This window comes from Stomoxys calcitrans, chromosome 2 (assembly GCF_963082655.1).
Source record: "Stomoxys calcitrans chromosome 2, idStoCalc2.1, whole genome shotgun sequence".
Classification (NCBI taxonomy): domain Eukaryota; kingdom Metazoa; phylum Arthropoda; class Insecta; order Diptera; family Muscidae; genus Stomoxys; species Stomoxys calcitrans.
In genome coordinates, this window is record NC_081553.1 from 49,886,012 (window position 1) to 49,904,256 (window position 18,245).

The 18,245-nt window shown below is 39.8% G+C and overlaps 1 protein-coding gene across 1 annotated transcript; it reads left to right on the plus strand.

The window, feature by feature from the left end:
* The first annotated feature begins 17,699 nt into the window (after nucleotides 1–17,699).
* On the plus strand, nucleotides 17,700–18,245 carry LOC106083108 (uncharacterized). The gene is made up of 2 exons (XM_013245959.2): nucleotides 17,700–17,788; nucleotides 17,854–18,245. Exons 1-2 carry the CDS (start codon nucleotides 17,779–17,781, stop codon nucleotides 18,126–18,128), a joined length of 285 nt encoding a protein of 94 aa, XP_013101413.2. The 5' UTR covers nucleotides 17,700–17,778; the 3' UTR covers nucleotides 18,129–18,245.

Below are 18,245 nucleotides of genomic sequence, written 5' to 3' on the forward strand. Positions count from 1 at the left end.
ACAGTAGCACGATATCCACATTCAGGGTGGATATCCACCCTAAATAGCTATTAGAGAGTTAAAGAAGGCGCAGCTGAGCGGGCCCTGTCCAGCTAGTTTTATATATAAGATTCATTTATTAAGTGTATTTTAAGACATTTTATAGCACTTTTGACTTTAGAGAAAAATTTTTCTTTAATGAAAATTCCATCGATATTTAATATTTAAAAAGAATATCTATGAGGATTTGTTTTTACATAGGTGTTTGATTCCCAGTAAAGCTGATAGCTTGTCAAATCAAAAACATATTTATTGTTGACTCCTAAGTATTAAAGTTCCTTTGAAAGTTTTGTTTATACATAAATATGTGTCTAAGCAAATACTCAAACTCAATTAATATAGTTTCATATTAAATTGTATTTGAAGAGTGTCATAAAACTTTTTTGGATTATTGTAACTTTTATAAATACAAAAACTTTTCTAATCTACTTTTCCATGATTACAGACAAACATTCAAAATGTCATTTTTCATTAACTTTGAGACATAGTAACATTCTTGGACATACTGATGTTTAACAAGTAAAAGCGTGCTAAGTTCGGCCGGGCCGAATCTTATATACCCTCCACCATGGATCGGATTTGTCGAGTTCTTTTCCCGGTATCTCTTCTTAGGCAAAATAAAGGATATAAGAAAAGATTTGCTCTGCTATTAGAGCGATATCATGATATTGTGCGATTTGGACCACAATTAAATTATATGTTGGAGACCTGTGTAAAATGTCAGCCAATTCGAATAAGAATTGCGCCCTTTGTGGGTTCAAGAAGTAAAATAGAGAGATCGATTGATACGGGAGCTGTATCGGGCTATAGACCGATTCAGACCATAATAAACACGTATGTTAATTGTCATGAGAGAATCCGTCGTACAAAATTTCAGGCAAATCGGATAATAATTGCGACCTCTAGAGGCTCAAGAAGTTAAGATCCCAGATCGGTTAATATGGCAGCTATATCAGGTTATGAACCGACTTGTACTTTATATGACATAGTTGTTGAAAGTAACAATAAAAAACGTCTTGCGAAATTGCAGCCAAATCGGATAGGAATTGCGCCCTCTTGAAGCTCAAGAAGTCAAGTCCCCAGATCTGTTTATATGACAGCTATATCAGGTTTTGAACCATACTTGGCACAGTTGTTGGATATCGTAACAAAACACGTCATGCAAAATTTCATCCCAATCGGATAAGAATTGCGCACTCTAGAGGCTCGAGAAGTCAAGACCCAAGATCGGTTTTAATGGCAGCTATATCAAAACATGGACCGATATGGCCCATTTACAATACCAACCGACCTACACTAATAAGAACTATTTGTGCAAAATTTCAAGCGGCTTTACTCCTTCGGAAGTTAGCGTGCTTTCGACAGACAGACGGACGGACGGACATGGCTAGATCGACATAAAATTTCACGACGATCAAGAATATATATACTTTATGGGGTCTCAGACGAATATTTCGAGTAGTTACAATCAGAATGACGAAATTAGTATACCCCCATCTTATGGTGGAGGGTATAAAAAGAAACGTAGACATTGATATGTGAATTTTGATTGAATAGAATTGCAATCAATCTTGACCAATGGAAATGTGAAGGATTTATTAAGAATGAATTATCGTAATAACACAGTCTCTTCTTATACCCTCCCCCATAGATAGAATGAGGATATACTAAATTTGTAATTCCGTTTGTTACTCATTGAAAAATTGATCTGAGATCCAACAAAGTACCAGGATTCGAACCCAGGCGTTCAGCGTCATAGGCGGGCATGCTAACCTCTGCGCTATGGTGGTCTCCGCCTTGTTACTACTTCCGATAACAATGCTCATTATGGTCCAAAGCGTCATATAATCTGACATAGGTCTCATATAAACATCAGACGCAATTACCACCCGATTGTACTAAAATTTTGCACAAAATGTTTTGCTAAGATTTTTAATACAAGTGCGAACTCCATTGTGTCCAACGGTACTGGCTAAAAATCCACCCTGCGTCACACTTGGGGATTAATTCCACCTCCGAACTCCTTACGCATTACTTCAAGGTGGTGCCGAATATCTGATGATTATCCATATCATCTTCGTTGTGTTTTCGTCCAGACTGCCACATTCATACTCTACGCTGCTGCACACAGGTCGTTTTGTTCGGCATATCTCATCACCGCTTCCCAGTTCTTCTTATCTTCCAGCATTCTCTGCACTATTGTCCCAGGCGAAACGTCCCCAATCGCTGTTTCCAGCTCCCAGCGTCTTTCGACACAACCCTCGCAGTGAAAGAATCTTTGTTCCCTATCATTTGCAACCTCTAGATACACATAAATGCACTGCTAGAAAAGATTTTGCCTATCCATGGGCAACATCTGTGTGATAGAATCTATGACATCATATCCCTCCACATCCGTATATCGGGTTTAAGTTGTTGCGTCAACCTGACCGATTCTCATTCGTCCACCTTTCTTGCCATCTCTCGATAGAGTCCTCTCGTATGGACCGTGTATGATCCATTCGATTCTCATCCTATCCTCCCTGGGTGTTGCACCTCGCGGTGTAGAGCCTGACGCGCTCCATGGTCTGAAGGTCTATCGGAACTATTCGGGCTATTACAACGGCTTCGGGCTCCTCCACTGTCCGGTTGGATTGCATGACCCTCAAAACCGCTATCCTCTAAACAATGTCTGGCTTGTCATACTTCGCTCCCATAGAGGAGGATGCTATTGCATTCTCCATTAAGAGACTGCGCCTGCAAGGAAGAAACCCATCTAGGTTTGCTATCAGTCCACTGAATTTCTCCGTTATCCTCGCGGCCTTTGTTGTCGAATGCCGGATTTGCTCTGCATAGGTCAGCTTTGTAAGCTGTCGGATCCCTAGATATTTGACCGATATCTTAGCCTTCACCAGTATCAACTTCCTACTACTGCTATTTTCTCGTAAGGAGTAGCAATTATTGGGTTGCCCAAAAAGTAATTGCGGATTTTTTAAAAGAAAGTAAATGCATTTTTAATAAAACTTTGAATGAACTTTAATCAAATATACTTTTTTACACGTTTTTTTCTAAAGCAAGCTAAAAGTAACAGCTGATAACTGACAGAAGAAAGAATGCAATTACAGAGTCACAAGCTGTGAAAAAATTTGTCAACGCCGACTATATAAAAAATCTGCAATTACTTTTTGGGCAACCCAATACATTAACCAAATTCGTTATTAAAAACAAGTAAAAAGGCGGGCCGAACTTTGGATTTCCACCATCTCGGATATATATGTAAACCACCGTTCGTCACTATCCGGTTAAAAAATTCATAATGCCCCCATAGCAGCTATATGGAAGTGGTCTTATAAGTACAAGCAATTATTCCATTTTGTAGAACAAAATATTGGTCTTTTTCATCTTTATATCCAAATATAGACCGATCTGAACCATAAACGACACGGATGTAGAAAAGCCAAATTTCAGCGAAATTGGATTATAAATGCGCCTTTTATGGGGCCAAGGCTTTCAAACGAGAGGCCTAACACAACTCACTGTCTCAAATTTCAGCGTCATTGGACAATAAATGCGCCTTTCGTGGGCGCAAGACCTTAAAATAAATAGATCGGTCTATATGGCAGCTATATCTTAATCTGGGCCAAATTGGAGAAAGATGTCGAGAGGCCTTCCACAAGTCACTGTCCCAAATTTTAGCAAAATCGGACAATAAATGTGGCTTTCATGGACCTTATACTTTAAATTGAGAAATCGGTCTATATGGCAGCTACGTCCAAATCTGGACCGTTCTGGGCCAAATAGTAGAAGGATGTCGAGTGGCCTAACACAACTCACTGTCCCAAATTTCCGAAAAATCGGATGATAAATGTGTGTTTTATGGCCCTAAGACATTTTTCTTTAATTTGGCCCAGATCGATCCAGATTTGGCTATAGCTCTCATATAGACCGATCTTTCGATTTAAGGCTTTAGGCGCATCAAACGCGCATTTATTGTCCGACGTCGCCGAAATTTGGAACAGTGAGTTATGTTAAGCCCCGCGATATCCTTCTGCAATATGGCACAGATCGGCCAAGATTTCGATATAGCTGCCATATAGACCGATCTCTCGATTTCAGGCTTTGGGCCTATAAAATGCGCATTTATTGTCAGATGTCGCCGAATTTTGGGACAGTAAGTTGTGTTCGGCCCTTCGACATTCTTCTTCATTTAAGCTCGGAACGGTCCAGATTTGAATATAGCTGCCATATAGACCGATATCTCGACTTATAGTCTTGGCCCCATAAAAGGCGCATTTATAATCCAATTTCACTGAGATATGACAAAGTGACTTATGTTAGGCTTTTGGACATCCGTATCGTATATGGTTCAAATGGTTTTATTTTTAGATATATCTACTAAAGAGATCAATATTTTGTTATACAAAATTGGTTAATAACTTGTACTTAGCAGTATTTGGTCCAAATCGGAATATATTTCGATATAGCTGCTACGGGGCATAAGGTATGCATTTTTCACCGGATTTTGACGAAAGGTAGTTTACATATATACCCGAGTTGGTATCCAAAGTTCGAACCGGCCAAACTTAACCCCTTTTTACTTGTTTCCTTTGCTTTTGGTTAACAACTAATGAAATTTAAATCAAAATCGTTTGATATCTTCTCGACACGTAAAAAACTCGCTAACCCTGCCATTGAAACTAAAAGCGTGAACAAACACATCAAATTTAAGTACTTTTGACATTGAAGTAAATATCGATTTGGATACATTTGTTTTATTTACTTAGCATCAATGCTTTTAATATTAAAAGCAAATTAAAACACAGAGCTGCTTCAGAAAACTTATCATTAAATGCATATAGACAGCATCCATTACGAAATACAACAACATCAAACAACATAAATTGCCTTCATGTAGATTACCTAGACTACAGGCAAGTGTGTTTAAGTTAATCATTAATCAGAATCAGTCATTAAGAGCAAATGCTGCATTTATGTGTAGTAATTATTCTATGCAGGAAATTGAAGTGGAATCAATTCACATATCGTGCATGTGAACATTCAATTATGCTTTTGATGTAGAAAAAAGTGTCATCATTAAAAACGAAAATGCTATTCCATAAATGTGTTTTGCTTTGATGTTATCGGTTTTCATGTTAAAGTGAATGTTGTATGATTTTGGCCTCATTCAAAAAAAAAAATCAGTTACTTTAGTTTGATGCATCTTCCATTGTTCATAAATTTGCAATATTTTCAATTGCTAATAATTTAGTTTGTTGATTATTTCGACCATCAATGTCAAACTCATTGCAATTATTGGTATGAAAATTGTCGCATATTGCAATTATTTGCAGTTCGTTCCATGAATCAATATGAGAAAAATTGACAGTAATTGCTTCAATACATATATATTGGGTTGCTCAAAAAGTAATTGCGGATTTTTTAAAAGAAAGTAAATGCATTTTTAATAAAGCTTAGAATGAACTTTAATCAAATATATATAGTTGCCATTTTGTTCGATAACCTTTTGCCATCTTCCTGGCAAATTTCCATTCCACGCTCATAGAACTTCTGGCCTTTATCTGCAAAAAACTGAACCAAGTGCGATTTTATACCATTTAAGGAGTTCTGCAAAGATCGAAATAAATGGTAGTCTGATGGTGCAAGGTCAGGGCTATATGGTGGATGCATCAAAAGTTCCCAGCCAAGCTCACTCAGTTTTTGGCGAGTGACCAAAGTTGTGTGCGGTCTAGCGTTGTCCTGGTGGAATATGACACCTTTACGATTGACCAATTCTGGTCGCTTCTCCTTGATGGCTGTATTCAATTTGTCTAATTGTTGACAGTAAACATCCGAATTAATCGTTTGGTTCCTTGGAAGCAGCTCAAAATATACCACACCCTTCCAATCCCACCAAACAGACAGCATAACTTTGAAGTGGTTTGAGCTGGTTCACCATGCTTGGACCATGATCGTTTTCGACTAACGTTGTTGTAAACAATCCATTTTTCATCTCCAGTTATGATTCGTTTTAAAAACGGGTCGAATTCATTGGGTTTAAGGTGCATATCACAAGCGTTGATTCGGTTTGTTAAATGATTTTCTTTCAATACATGTGGTACCCAAATATCAAGCTTTGTCACCAGTCCAAGACTTTTTATGTGATAATGAACGGTTGATTTTGGTATATTTAACTTCTCTCCTATCTCACGCTCAGTTACATGACGATCCAATTCGATTAATGCTTTGATTTGGTCATCAACTTCATTTGGCCGACCGAAAGATCTGCAATTACTTTTTGGGCAACCCAATATTTCATTGCAAAGGTGATTTATTATCTTTTACCTTTTTGGCAACACTCGCTTAAACCAATCACGCACGTTTCATGTTTTGTTTCGATGTCAAACATCTTATGTTTGGTTTATAATTTAACCAAGAATCGTCTTACTCTCCCAAATTTCAGCAAAATCGGATAATAAATGTGGCTTTTATGGGCCCAAAACTTTAAATCGAGAGATCGGTCTATATGGCAGCTATATTCAAATATGAATCGATCTGTGCCATATTGCAGAAGGATGCCGAGGGCTTATTTTAACTCACCGTCCCAAATTTCGGCGACATCGGTCAATAAATGCGCCTTTTAAGGGCTCAAAACCTTAAATCGAGACATCGGTCTATATGGCAGCTATATCCAGATCTGAGCCAAATTGAAGAAAGATGTCGAGTGGCCTTACACAACTCACGGTCGCAAATCTCAGCAAAATTGGATAGGATAAGGCCGTTCCACCATATAGACCGATCCACCGGGATCGGTCTATATGACAGCCATATCCAAATCTGGACCGATCTGGGCCAAATTGAAGAAGAATGTCTAAGGACGGATCGGATAATAAATGTGACTTTTGTAGGCCTAAGACCCAAAATCGGCGGATCGGTCTATATGGGGGCTATATCAAGATATAATCCAATAGAGCCCATCTTCGAACTTAACCTGCTTATGGAAAAAAAAAGAATCTGTGCAAAGTTTCAGCTCAATATCTCTATTTTTGAAGACTGACATGGCTAAATCGTCTTAGATTTTTACGCTGATCAAGAATACATATATACCTTATAGGGTCGGAAATGGATATTTCGATGTGTTGCAAACGGAATGACAAAACGAATATACCCCCAGCCTTCGGTGGTGGATATAATAAAAGATAATTATTATAATACGCAACATTAAGCCATACCTTCTCGATAAAAATCAATGGGAGCTTCTTCATGGATAACTCAGAGACGAAGTGTAGAAAGGAAAGTGGAATCGGAAAGATTTTTTGGCTTTAAAATTATTTATTCTGTCTTGATTATCATAAAAAATTTCTCTCAAATATTGGGTTGCTCAAAAAGTAATTGTCGGTAATATAGTAGTAATATAGTCGGCGTTGACAAATTTTTTCAACGGCTTGTTACTCTGTAATTGCATTCTTTCTTCTGTCAGTTATCAGCTGTTACTTTTAGCTTGCTTTAGAAAAAAAGTGCGCGAAATTTTGTTTACATTTGTTTGTTTGGCGTCAATTTTAATATGGGTACCACATGTATTGAAAGAAATTCATTTAACAAACCGAAGAATCAACGCTTGTGATATGCACCTTAAACGCAATGAATTCGATCCGTTTTTAAAACGAATCATAACTGGAGATGAAAAATGGATTGTTTACAACAAAGTTAGTCGAAAACGATCATGGTCCAAGCATGGTGAACCAGCTCAAACCACTTCAAAGGCTGATATCCACCAAAAGAAGGTTATGCTGTCTGTTTGGTGGGATTGGAAGGGTGTCGTATATTTGGAGCTGCTTCCAAGGAACCAAACGATTAATTCGGATGTTTACTGTCAACAATTGGACAAATTGAATACAGCCATCAAGGAGAAGCGACCAGAATTGGTCAATATTCCACCAGGACAACGCTAGACCGCACACATCTTTGGTCACTCGCCAAAAACTGAGTGAGCTTGGCTGAGAACTTTGATGCATCCACCATATAGCCCTGACCTTGCACCACCAAAGTACCATTTATTTCGATCTTTGCAGAACTCCTTAAATGGTAAAACTGTCGGCAATGATGAGGCTATAAAATCGCACTTGGTTCAGTTTTTTGCAGATAAAGGCCAGAAGTTCTATGAGCGTGGAATACTAAATTTGCCAGGAAGATGGCAAAAGGTTATCGAACAAAATGGCAATTATATATTTGATTAAAGTTCATTCTAAGTTCTATTAAAAATGCATTTACTTTCTTTTAAAAAATCCGCAATTACTTTTAGGCAACCCAATATAATGGTTCATAGACAATTTTGATTTACACCCTTTATTTATTATACCCTCCACCATAAAATTGGGGTATACTAATTTCGTCATTCTGTTTCTAACACCTCGAAATATGCATCTAAGACCCCATAAAGTATATATATTCTTGATCCTCAAGACATTTTAAGTCGATCTAGCCATGTTCGTCCGTCCTTCCATCTATCTGTTTGTCTAAAGCACGCTAACTTTCGAAGGAGATAAGCTAGTCACTTGAAATTTTGCACAAATACTTTTTATTAGTGTAGGTCGGTTGAGATTGTATATGGGCCAAATTGGTCCATGTTTCGATATAGCTGTCATACTAACCGATCTTGGGTCTTGATTCCTTGAGCCTCTAGAGGGCGCATTTTCTCGTCCGATTTGACTGAAATTTGCACGTGGTGTTTTGGTATCACTTCCAACAACTACGCTAAGTATAATTCAAATAGGATAATAATCTGGTATAGCTATCATATAAACCGATCTTGGGTCTTGACTTCTTGAACCTCTAGAGGGCGCAATTCTCATCTGATTCGACTCAAATTTTGCACGTGGTGTTTTGGTATCACTTCCAGCAACTGCGCTAAGTATGCTTCAAATCGGTCCATGTTTTGATACAGCTGCCATATAAACCGATCTGGGATCTTGACTTCTTGAGCCTCTAGAGGGCGCAATCCTCATACGATTTGACTGAAATTTTGTACCTGGTATTTTGGTATCACTTCCAACAACTGCGCTAAGTATGCTTCAAATCGGTCCATGTTTTGATACAGCTGCCATATAAACCGATCTGAATCTTGACTTTTTGAGCCTCTAGAGGGCGCAATCCTCATACGATTGGACTGAAATTTTGTACGTGGTATTTTGGTATTACTTCCAACATCTGCGCTCAGTATGGCTCAAATCTTTTCATGTTTTGATATAGCTGCCATATAAACCGATCTGGGATCTTGACTTCTTGAGCCTCTAGAGGGCGCAATCCTAATACGATTTGACTGAAATTTTGAACAACTGCTTCTCTTATGACCCTCAATATACGTGTCTAATATTGCCTGAATCGATCAATAGCTTCAAACAGCTCCCATATAAACCGATTTCCCGATTTTGCTTTTTGAGCCCCTACAAGGCGCAATTCTTATCCGAATGGACTGAAATACACAAAACACAATGACTTCTACAATGTTCAGCATTCAATTAATTTATGGTCCAAATCGGACTATAACCTGATATAACTCCAATAGCATAACAGTTCATATTCAATATTCTTTGTTTGCCTAAAAAGAGATACCGCGCAAAGAGCTCGACAATTGCGATTCATGGTGTAGGGTATATAAGATTCGGCCCGGCCGAACTTAGCACGCTCTTAATTGTTTTTTCTTTAATATTCATTGTTGTTACCTTTCAATATCCTATCACCAAGAGCTTTTGGCAAAAATCTTTCATCCAAAGTAAACAAATTGAACCTTGAATTGTTTGTTCAACATTTTACAATGTTCCCAATAAAAACTCACGCATCATCATATCTTAATGCGGTGGTGTAAATTTCAAATTAATACCATCTTATAGGTTACAAACGATTTGTAATCGAGACGCGTGTATAACGCATTTCAAGTTCCTAATGCCCCCATAATGAAAATGTGTCATGATTGGGCAAGATTGTGTAACGCCTATCAAAGGCTGATGTAATCTTCTCCCAAAACTCCCATTTGGAACACAATAACAGTTCGAGTGTCAGTTTGCCTCCACAAAAAAAAACAAAAACATAATAGTCCCATGGCAGCATCAATCACTCATTACGCTGCACTTGAACTCATTCAGTTAATGGCCATTAAAGGTGCCTCATTTCCATCAAGTATCAAACTGTTTGGCAGACTGCCAGCCATCTATCCATACACCTTATTGACCGATTTTTGAATTTTACATGAAGTTGAAGATGATGTTGGTGTTGATTTTTTTGTTTGCTGCCAAATGATGATCACTACAAGTCGATCGATGATAGCAACAACAATGAAAAACACCATAACAGAGTTAAGGAAAAAAGTATTGAACTCAAATTGGCACAACATTGGAAACGGCTACATCGTATCGACGTTGGCGATACGCCACTGATGATGATACATTTTTGGTTTTGAAAGTGAAATTTTGAAATTTCATTGCTTCAGTTTAGGTTGGTGTAGTAAAGAAATCCCCTTTCCAAGCTTTGTGATGTTATTTTTACCACAAAATAAAAATCCAATATTAAAAAAAACAATCACTTCTTTGTAAAGCATCTCTGAAGAGTTGTTAAGCCTCGCTTTGTTGAGCAGTAATTTGAAAATTAACCCCCTTAGGGCTCTTCAAATATTTGTATTAAATATCGAATGTCAATTGCAGCTGCATAATTATTGAACAAAACTGCCGTGGCTCCCAAAAAAACAAATCGAATATCTGCTGCACTTAATGGTCTTTAAAGTTTTAAGCGATAAATTATGTTCAACTTTAAGATACAAAAAACTAGCACAACCTCCTACACTCTTAGACAACCAATTAAAACAATTTTATGAGAGTTGCTACTCCCACCAGGGTCAGCGGGTGGTGGATAGCGGTATGACCTGTAGAGATATAGGTCAGCTGAAATTAATAAGCCGTTCCCAAGTGAGAGGTGCAGAATGAGAGCGTACAGCAAAAAAATCATTTATACCTGACGACGATTCTGCGAAGTGACGAATGATTGCCGCCAGTGGCTTAAGCATTTACCAACAGTGATGCCTTACAGATATTGTAAGGCTGTTTTGTGACCGCCTTAATTGGGAGTGACATCCTTTCCAAATGGCTTTTAAACTAATGCCACAGCTTTATAGCTCCCGCAAAACTCCTGGCAGGCCTAATGGAACAGCAGAGCGTTCCATTTCTCATTTCTATTACATTGGTAACTTAGGTTCTGTTGATCCGATATTCAGACTAATGCCTAACCTGGCTCTGAACAAATGGATTCATAAGGTCAAAAATCGAGAGGACCTCACAGCATACAAAGCTCACAATAAAGGGCGACTGCATTTTCTGGCACACATAATGTCTCTATTTTGGCACCTAATCAAATCAAGATGGAATGGGTCGTCAAAAGGAGATCGAGGAACCCCGATCAACAGTAGATTCACCACTAGCCTGCAGGCCTATTGTCGTGAAAGAAAGTATGTGAATAGTATTGGCGCTAGACTTTACCCCAGCAGAAAATAAACCAGAAGCCTTCGAGAACAGCACATACTCTCCGAAACTAGAGTTAATATGAAACATTCAACCATCGACAAATGCGTGATATCCAAATGGTGTGTCAGAGAGAGAGAAGTGCTCTTAGACATCATGGAAAGTTCCCGCATGAATTGAGAAACTGCGGTACAACAATAACACCACCAGCTTCAAGAACAATCTACCGAAAAGCACATAAAGGGCGCTTTCAGTATCCGATTTCGTTGTATTGGGCCTTCCACATATAGCCACAATTAGATCAATCAATCTCATGGCAGGCGTTGTACGTTCTGGATTGACCTGATCAAATTGTTTATAGACAAGGGTTGTCGCCTCGGAGGACACCGTAGAGCAGAGCTTAGCATGTCCGCCTATGACGCTGAACACCTGGGCTCGAATCCTGGCGAGACCATCAGAAACAAGTAAGAGCGTGCTTAGTTCGGCCGGGCCGAATCTTATATACCCTCCACCATGGTCGCATCTGTCGAGTTGAATAAGGACGGAGGAGCAGCTATATAAAGTTATAGTCCGATTCGGGGCTCAAGAAGCGAAATCGGGAGATCGGTTTATATGGGAGCTGTATCAAGCTATAGATCGATTGTGACCATATTGCACACGTATGTTAAAGGCCATGGGAGGAGCCGTTGTACAAAATTTGTGCCAAATCGGATGAGAATTGCGCCCTCTAGAGGCTCAAGAAGTCAAGACGCAAGATCGGTTTATATGGCAGCTATATCAGGTTTTGGACCGATTAAGACCATACTTCGCACAGTTGTTGGAAGTGATATCAAAACACTATGTGCAAAATTTCAGTCAAATCGGACGAGAATTGCGCCTTATAGAGGCTCAAGAAGTCAAGACCCAAGATGGGTTTGTATGACAGCTATATCAAAACATGGACCGATTTGGCCCATTTACAATCCCAACCGACCTACACTGATAAGAAATATTTGTGCAAAATTTCAAGCGCCAAGCTCTACTCCTTCAGAAGTGCGTGCTTTCGACAGACAGACAGACAGACAGACGGACGGACAGACGGACGGACGGACGGACATGGCTAGTTCCACTTAAAATGTCACGACGATCAAGAATATATATTTTATGAGGGCTTAGACGCATATTTCGGGGTGTTACAAATAGAATAACGAACCACCGCCTAAACTATGTACTACTTTTAATACATGGGCCCTATGTTGAAATCGGGTCCGACTTTAATTTTGCATACCTATTGAAATATTAAATAGAACCTTGTAAGATTTTCTTACGATTGGACCTACATTGTGGCTACTACAACCTTAAAAGGCCATATCGGATGAAAGATATATATTGGAGCTATATCTAAATCTGAACCGACTTTGATGAAATTTTGCACACATATTATGACGTCAAGGAGGCCACCGTAGCGCAGAGGTTCGCATGTTCGCCTATGACGCTGAACGCCATGTCGTGCAAAATTTTTTCACGATCGGATCGAAATTCTGGCGACTACGTTCTTCATAGACCATATCGGATGAAAGATATATATGGAAGCTATATCTAAATCTGATCCGATTTTTTCAAAATCAAAGAAACTGGACATTGAATAGCTGCAAAAACAACAAATGGCAGCAGCATGCTCCACTCGACTGACCCAACAGCTTGATGGAAGCACTCCTTGTTCCGATGATATTGTATAATGGCGCAGTGGCAAACTATTACCCACTCCATGAAAAATGCCTCTAAGTCCGTACTTGGGTACCGAAAGTCTCCCTCAAGAAACCTATGGTACGACCAAGAGTGTCGAGATGCTACTGAAGCCAAGAATGCGGCATATAAAGCAACCCTGCAATCAGTAGCAACGCAAGATGAAGGAAAGGTATCGGGAGAAAAGGAAAGAGGAGAAACGTCTATTCCGCAGAAAGAAAAAGGAAATGGAAGGACGTGAGTGTGAGCGAATTGAGATTTACAGGAGTTACAATGAAGTCCGGAAATTCTATCAAAGAATTAAACATCAAACCGATGGCTTTGGTGCAGGCACATCCTCCTGCAGAGACAAAGATGGAAATCTGGTGACTGACACAGATAGCATGCTGAGGATATGGAAAGAACATTTTACCCAACTGCTAGTGTCCAACGTTGGCGGCGAAGAGGATACCGCAGAACCAACTCCTGATGACGGTATAGAATGTTAACCTCCAAGTCAGAATGAGGTCCAAGAAGCAGTGACCTGACTAACGAACAACAAGGTAGCAGGAGCCGACGGGTTGCCCGCTGAACTATTTAAGATTGGAGGCGGCACGCTGATAAGGCGTATGCATCAGCTTGTTTGTGCATACCCGATGATATGAACCTCTTCGTACTAAGTCCCGTACACAAGAAAGAACACAAGACGGAATGTGCCAACTACAGAGGAATAAGTCTCCTCCCCATCGCACACAGGATACTCTCGAGCGTACTGTGTGAAAGATGAAAACCTAAAGTCAATGATATAATTGGGCCCTATCAATGCGGCTTTATACCTGGTAATTCCACCCTAGACCAGATATTCACACTACGTCAAATCCTAGAAAAGACCCGAGAAGGACAAATTAACACCTACCATCTCTTTGTTGACTACAAAGCCGCCTTCGATACTCCTTTACGTTCAAAGGTATTTTAAGCCATGTCTGAGTTTGGTATCCCTGCAAAATTAATAAGACTCTGCAGGATGACACTTGCTGATACGCGTTCCTCAGTAAGAATAGGAAAGAATCTCTCCGAACCATTTAATACCAAACAAGGTTTCAGACAAGGAGATAGGCTGTCTCCTCTCGTGTGATCTCTTTAATATCCTCTTGGAGAATATTATACGAGATGGGAATAGATATGGCACACTAATTACAAGAATACACATGCTACTCGCCTATGCCGACGACATTGACATTATAGGTCGGTCACCGGAAGTACAATAGTAACTGCTGCCTTTGAAAGAATCGAAAGAGAGTCAGTGTAAATGGATCTGGCAGTAAATGGAGATAAGACGATATGGATAGTATCAACTCTCGAAACGCCTTGTACAACAGAGCAGATAAAGAAAATAGAGAATGTTGGGAGCCACAACTTTGAGATAGTCAGTAACTTTATCTTCTCCGGCACCGCCGTAACCGAAACGAATGACACCAGTTTTGGGATAAAGCGAAGAATAATACTGGCAAACAGATGCTACTTTGGATTAAGTAAGCAGTTTAGAAACAAGCCCACCTCTCGCAGATGAAGATTACACTATACAAGACACTGATACTACCTGTGCTGTTATATGGTTCTGAAGCATGGGTACTTGTGAAATCGGATGAGTCAGTGCTTGGAGTATTTGAGAGAAAGATTCTTCGTAAAATATATGGACCCACCCAAACTTGGTGAAAGGAGAATATAGGCGACGTATGAACCACGAGCTGTATGACCTGTATGACGACGATAGCATAGCTAAACGCGTCAAAATACAACAGCTGCGTTAGCAAGGTAATGTTGTCAGAATGGATGAAGAAGCTCCAACAAAGAAGTTTTTGAAGGCAAACACGATTGTACACATAAAGACCAAAAGCCCAATGGAAAGATCAAGTGGTGGGAGACACCTCGAAACTTGGTGTCAAAGATTTTAGAATGAGCGCATAAGATCGAGACGCTTGGAACGCCATTCTACGTTCGGCTAGTGGATTAAATGTTCTGGCATAGTCAATTAAAGTAAGTAAAGTAATAAAGTATAAACCATATGCCAAGGAACAGATCTATAAATTGTGTGTGGCCTGGCATAAATATAAGGGAGAAAGTGGCACAGGGCACGCCAAGGGGGGCATTTTATCGCCACTTCTATGGGTGACCACCTTAAATGACCTATTACGGATGCTGACTGAGGAGGGATTTGAACCCGTCTGCTACGCAGACGATGTTATAATTCGTCTAAGGGGTAAGGATCCGAACGAGCTATGCAGAACATCCGAAAGGGTCTCGCATATGGCGTATGATTGGGCTAGACCCAGAGGTCTCAATTTTAACCCAGGGAAGACTGAAATATGCCTGTTCACGAGGAAGACGAAGGTGGGCCAATTTAACGCACCACGTTTCCTCAATAAGACGATTTCGATATCTGACAAGGTTAAATACTTAGGTGTGATCTTGGTCAGGAAACTGAATTGGCATAGGCGTAGCGATGAGGACCACGTCCACTAGGGCACTGGAGACTATTCTAGATATCCGAACCATTGACATACAGATTAAGCTTGAGGTTGCCACTGCGGCTATGAGACTTAAGGCGATAGGTGAATGGATTGAGGATGGCAGCAGCTCATACCATAGCGGTATAATCGAGGCATCGATCGGAAACCTGAAAGGAATGGAAGAGGTTTCCGATCGTATACCTGAGATGAACCTTGAAGTCGAGTGCAAGGCACTGCTACCATCGACAAAGTCTTGGATTAACGGAACCCTAGTATTGGCATCTGGAAGATCATGTTACGTGGATGGATCAAAGCTAGAGGACAGAGTGGGCCTGGGGGTTTACATTGAGAACCCAGGGACTGAGATCAATTTTAGACTGCCCTGGCCATAATAGGGTCCTGCAGGCGGGGATCCGGGCGATCATGGAATGCGTGAAGTGGTGTGGTGCTAACGAGAGGACATCGAGTATGAAAGTATGAAAATTTCCATATTGGTATTTACAACCAGGACGGTAAGGTCCCGAACAGTCTTGCAGTGTAAAAGGGAGATTAACGCCTTCTCTGAGGATGGCGGAATCCGCATCGTTTGGTTGCCGGGCCATCACAGAGTAAGGGGAAATGAAAGGGCAGACGATTTGGCGGTGAAGGCCAGAGGACTGCCGTCAATAAACTTAGTTAACCCGAAGCCTTTCGGGTCGACGCAGTCCGAGTTAAGGCGAAGAATGCGCATGCAACATTGTGGATTAGCGAAACGGTCGGTAGGACGGCGAAAATCCTATGGGGGGCTCCAGATCGTGAAAAGAGGAGGCAATTACTGAATAGAAGCAAGAAGGAGATCAGTATAGCTATTGGTATCATTACGGGACACATAGGACTACGAGCTCACTTGTGTAAAATCGGTGCGGCAAGTGATAGCATGTGTAGGGCATGCGGGGAAGATGATGAGACAGACGTTGGAGCATTTCCTTTGTCATTGCCGGGTTTCGCGTCCAACAGATACCGGCACTTAGGTGGGGACACAATATCAGACATGAACCATCTTAGGGGAGTAGTATTAAAAACAGTTAAAGATTTTAGCACGGTATTGTAATTTTAGGTTACTTTTTAGTTCTTTGAGCGCACAACAAGCCGATTACTGGCTTAGGTGTATGTTCATAGTAGCATGGGGCGGTATATTATCTGCACCCTCCTTTCAACCTCACCTAAGTAAAGTAAGGCCTTGCGCGTTCGACTGTTATTGTAACTTCCACTGACGAACGGGCATAGCTGGATCAACCTGGAATATTAAGACGATCAAGAATATATGTACAGAGAAAAATATTTCCAGGTGTTACAAACGAAATGACTACATTGGATCCTATAGGGTACGTGGTTGTAAAGAGAAACCACAGAAAATCAGACAGAAAGGTAAATAATACCAGCTGTATTCAATGGGAGGCTTTCCTTAAATCTATGTCCCATTTTGCTTGTATTAAGGCATAGTTTTGTAAATTTATATACAACTTCGACTACATCATGGTGTTAGAATACTAAAAGAAGGTGAACGTTTTTTTGAACCGTCATCTGAGAATTGTTGACGTTGGAGGGAAAAATCAAAAATAAAAAATACATGGAGTAATGCATCTGGAAACTTCCATACAAATCAAATAATTTGTCTTTTTTTTAATTTTCTTATTATAAGACAACGACCTGCACACCTATTTTATTGTTGCCAATACCAAATGACCTTGCTGATAGCATAGAAAGGACACAACACCTTAATTGCATTGCAAAATAACACAAGAAGGCAAAATGTGAAATGCGAACCTACACGCGCCATCAATTAGTTAACTGACAGAATATATTCTTCAAACAAACTCTTCCCTAGAAGCTGAAGTTGCAAAAGATCGTTATCTATGATGAATTGTTGCAAATAGTGATAAGAAAAGAACTTTCAAGTCTGAAATGTTGGTTTCTGCAATATAAAAAGCATATGACTTTGCTTTGAAAATGTAGTCTGCAATAGAATCTCAATTTTATCTGACATCTTCAAAGCAATCAAAATGCAACGAGGTATAATAAATTTATTACTGCTCTTATTCCCAAAAGCTCCTAATTGGTTAAACTTTCATTTTCAGTTTCCCTCTTAGTTGTCTGTGTCGTTATGGCCTTTGCCTCCCTTGCCTTGGGCTATGAACCCCAAGACATTTATGCCGAACCCAATTGTGCCATTGTCTCCGATCACACCCGCATGTTCCGTGACATTTCCGATCCTACCCACTATTGGATTTGCCCCGAGGGTCAAGAGAAAGCCAGCTACATTCAATGTCCACCCAATGAGGCCTTTATGGAGGCTCCACAAAAATGCGTTGTCTGGGAAGAATGGAAATGGGTTGAGCCTTACACTAAATAAGTAAATCGTCCAAATTAATGGCTGCTGACAAAGACGAAGAATGTTTTTTTTTTTATTTATGTATGCATATGGCAAATAGTTATAGCATTTCTTTAATAAATTCAAGTTAAAAGAAAA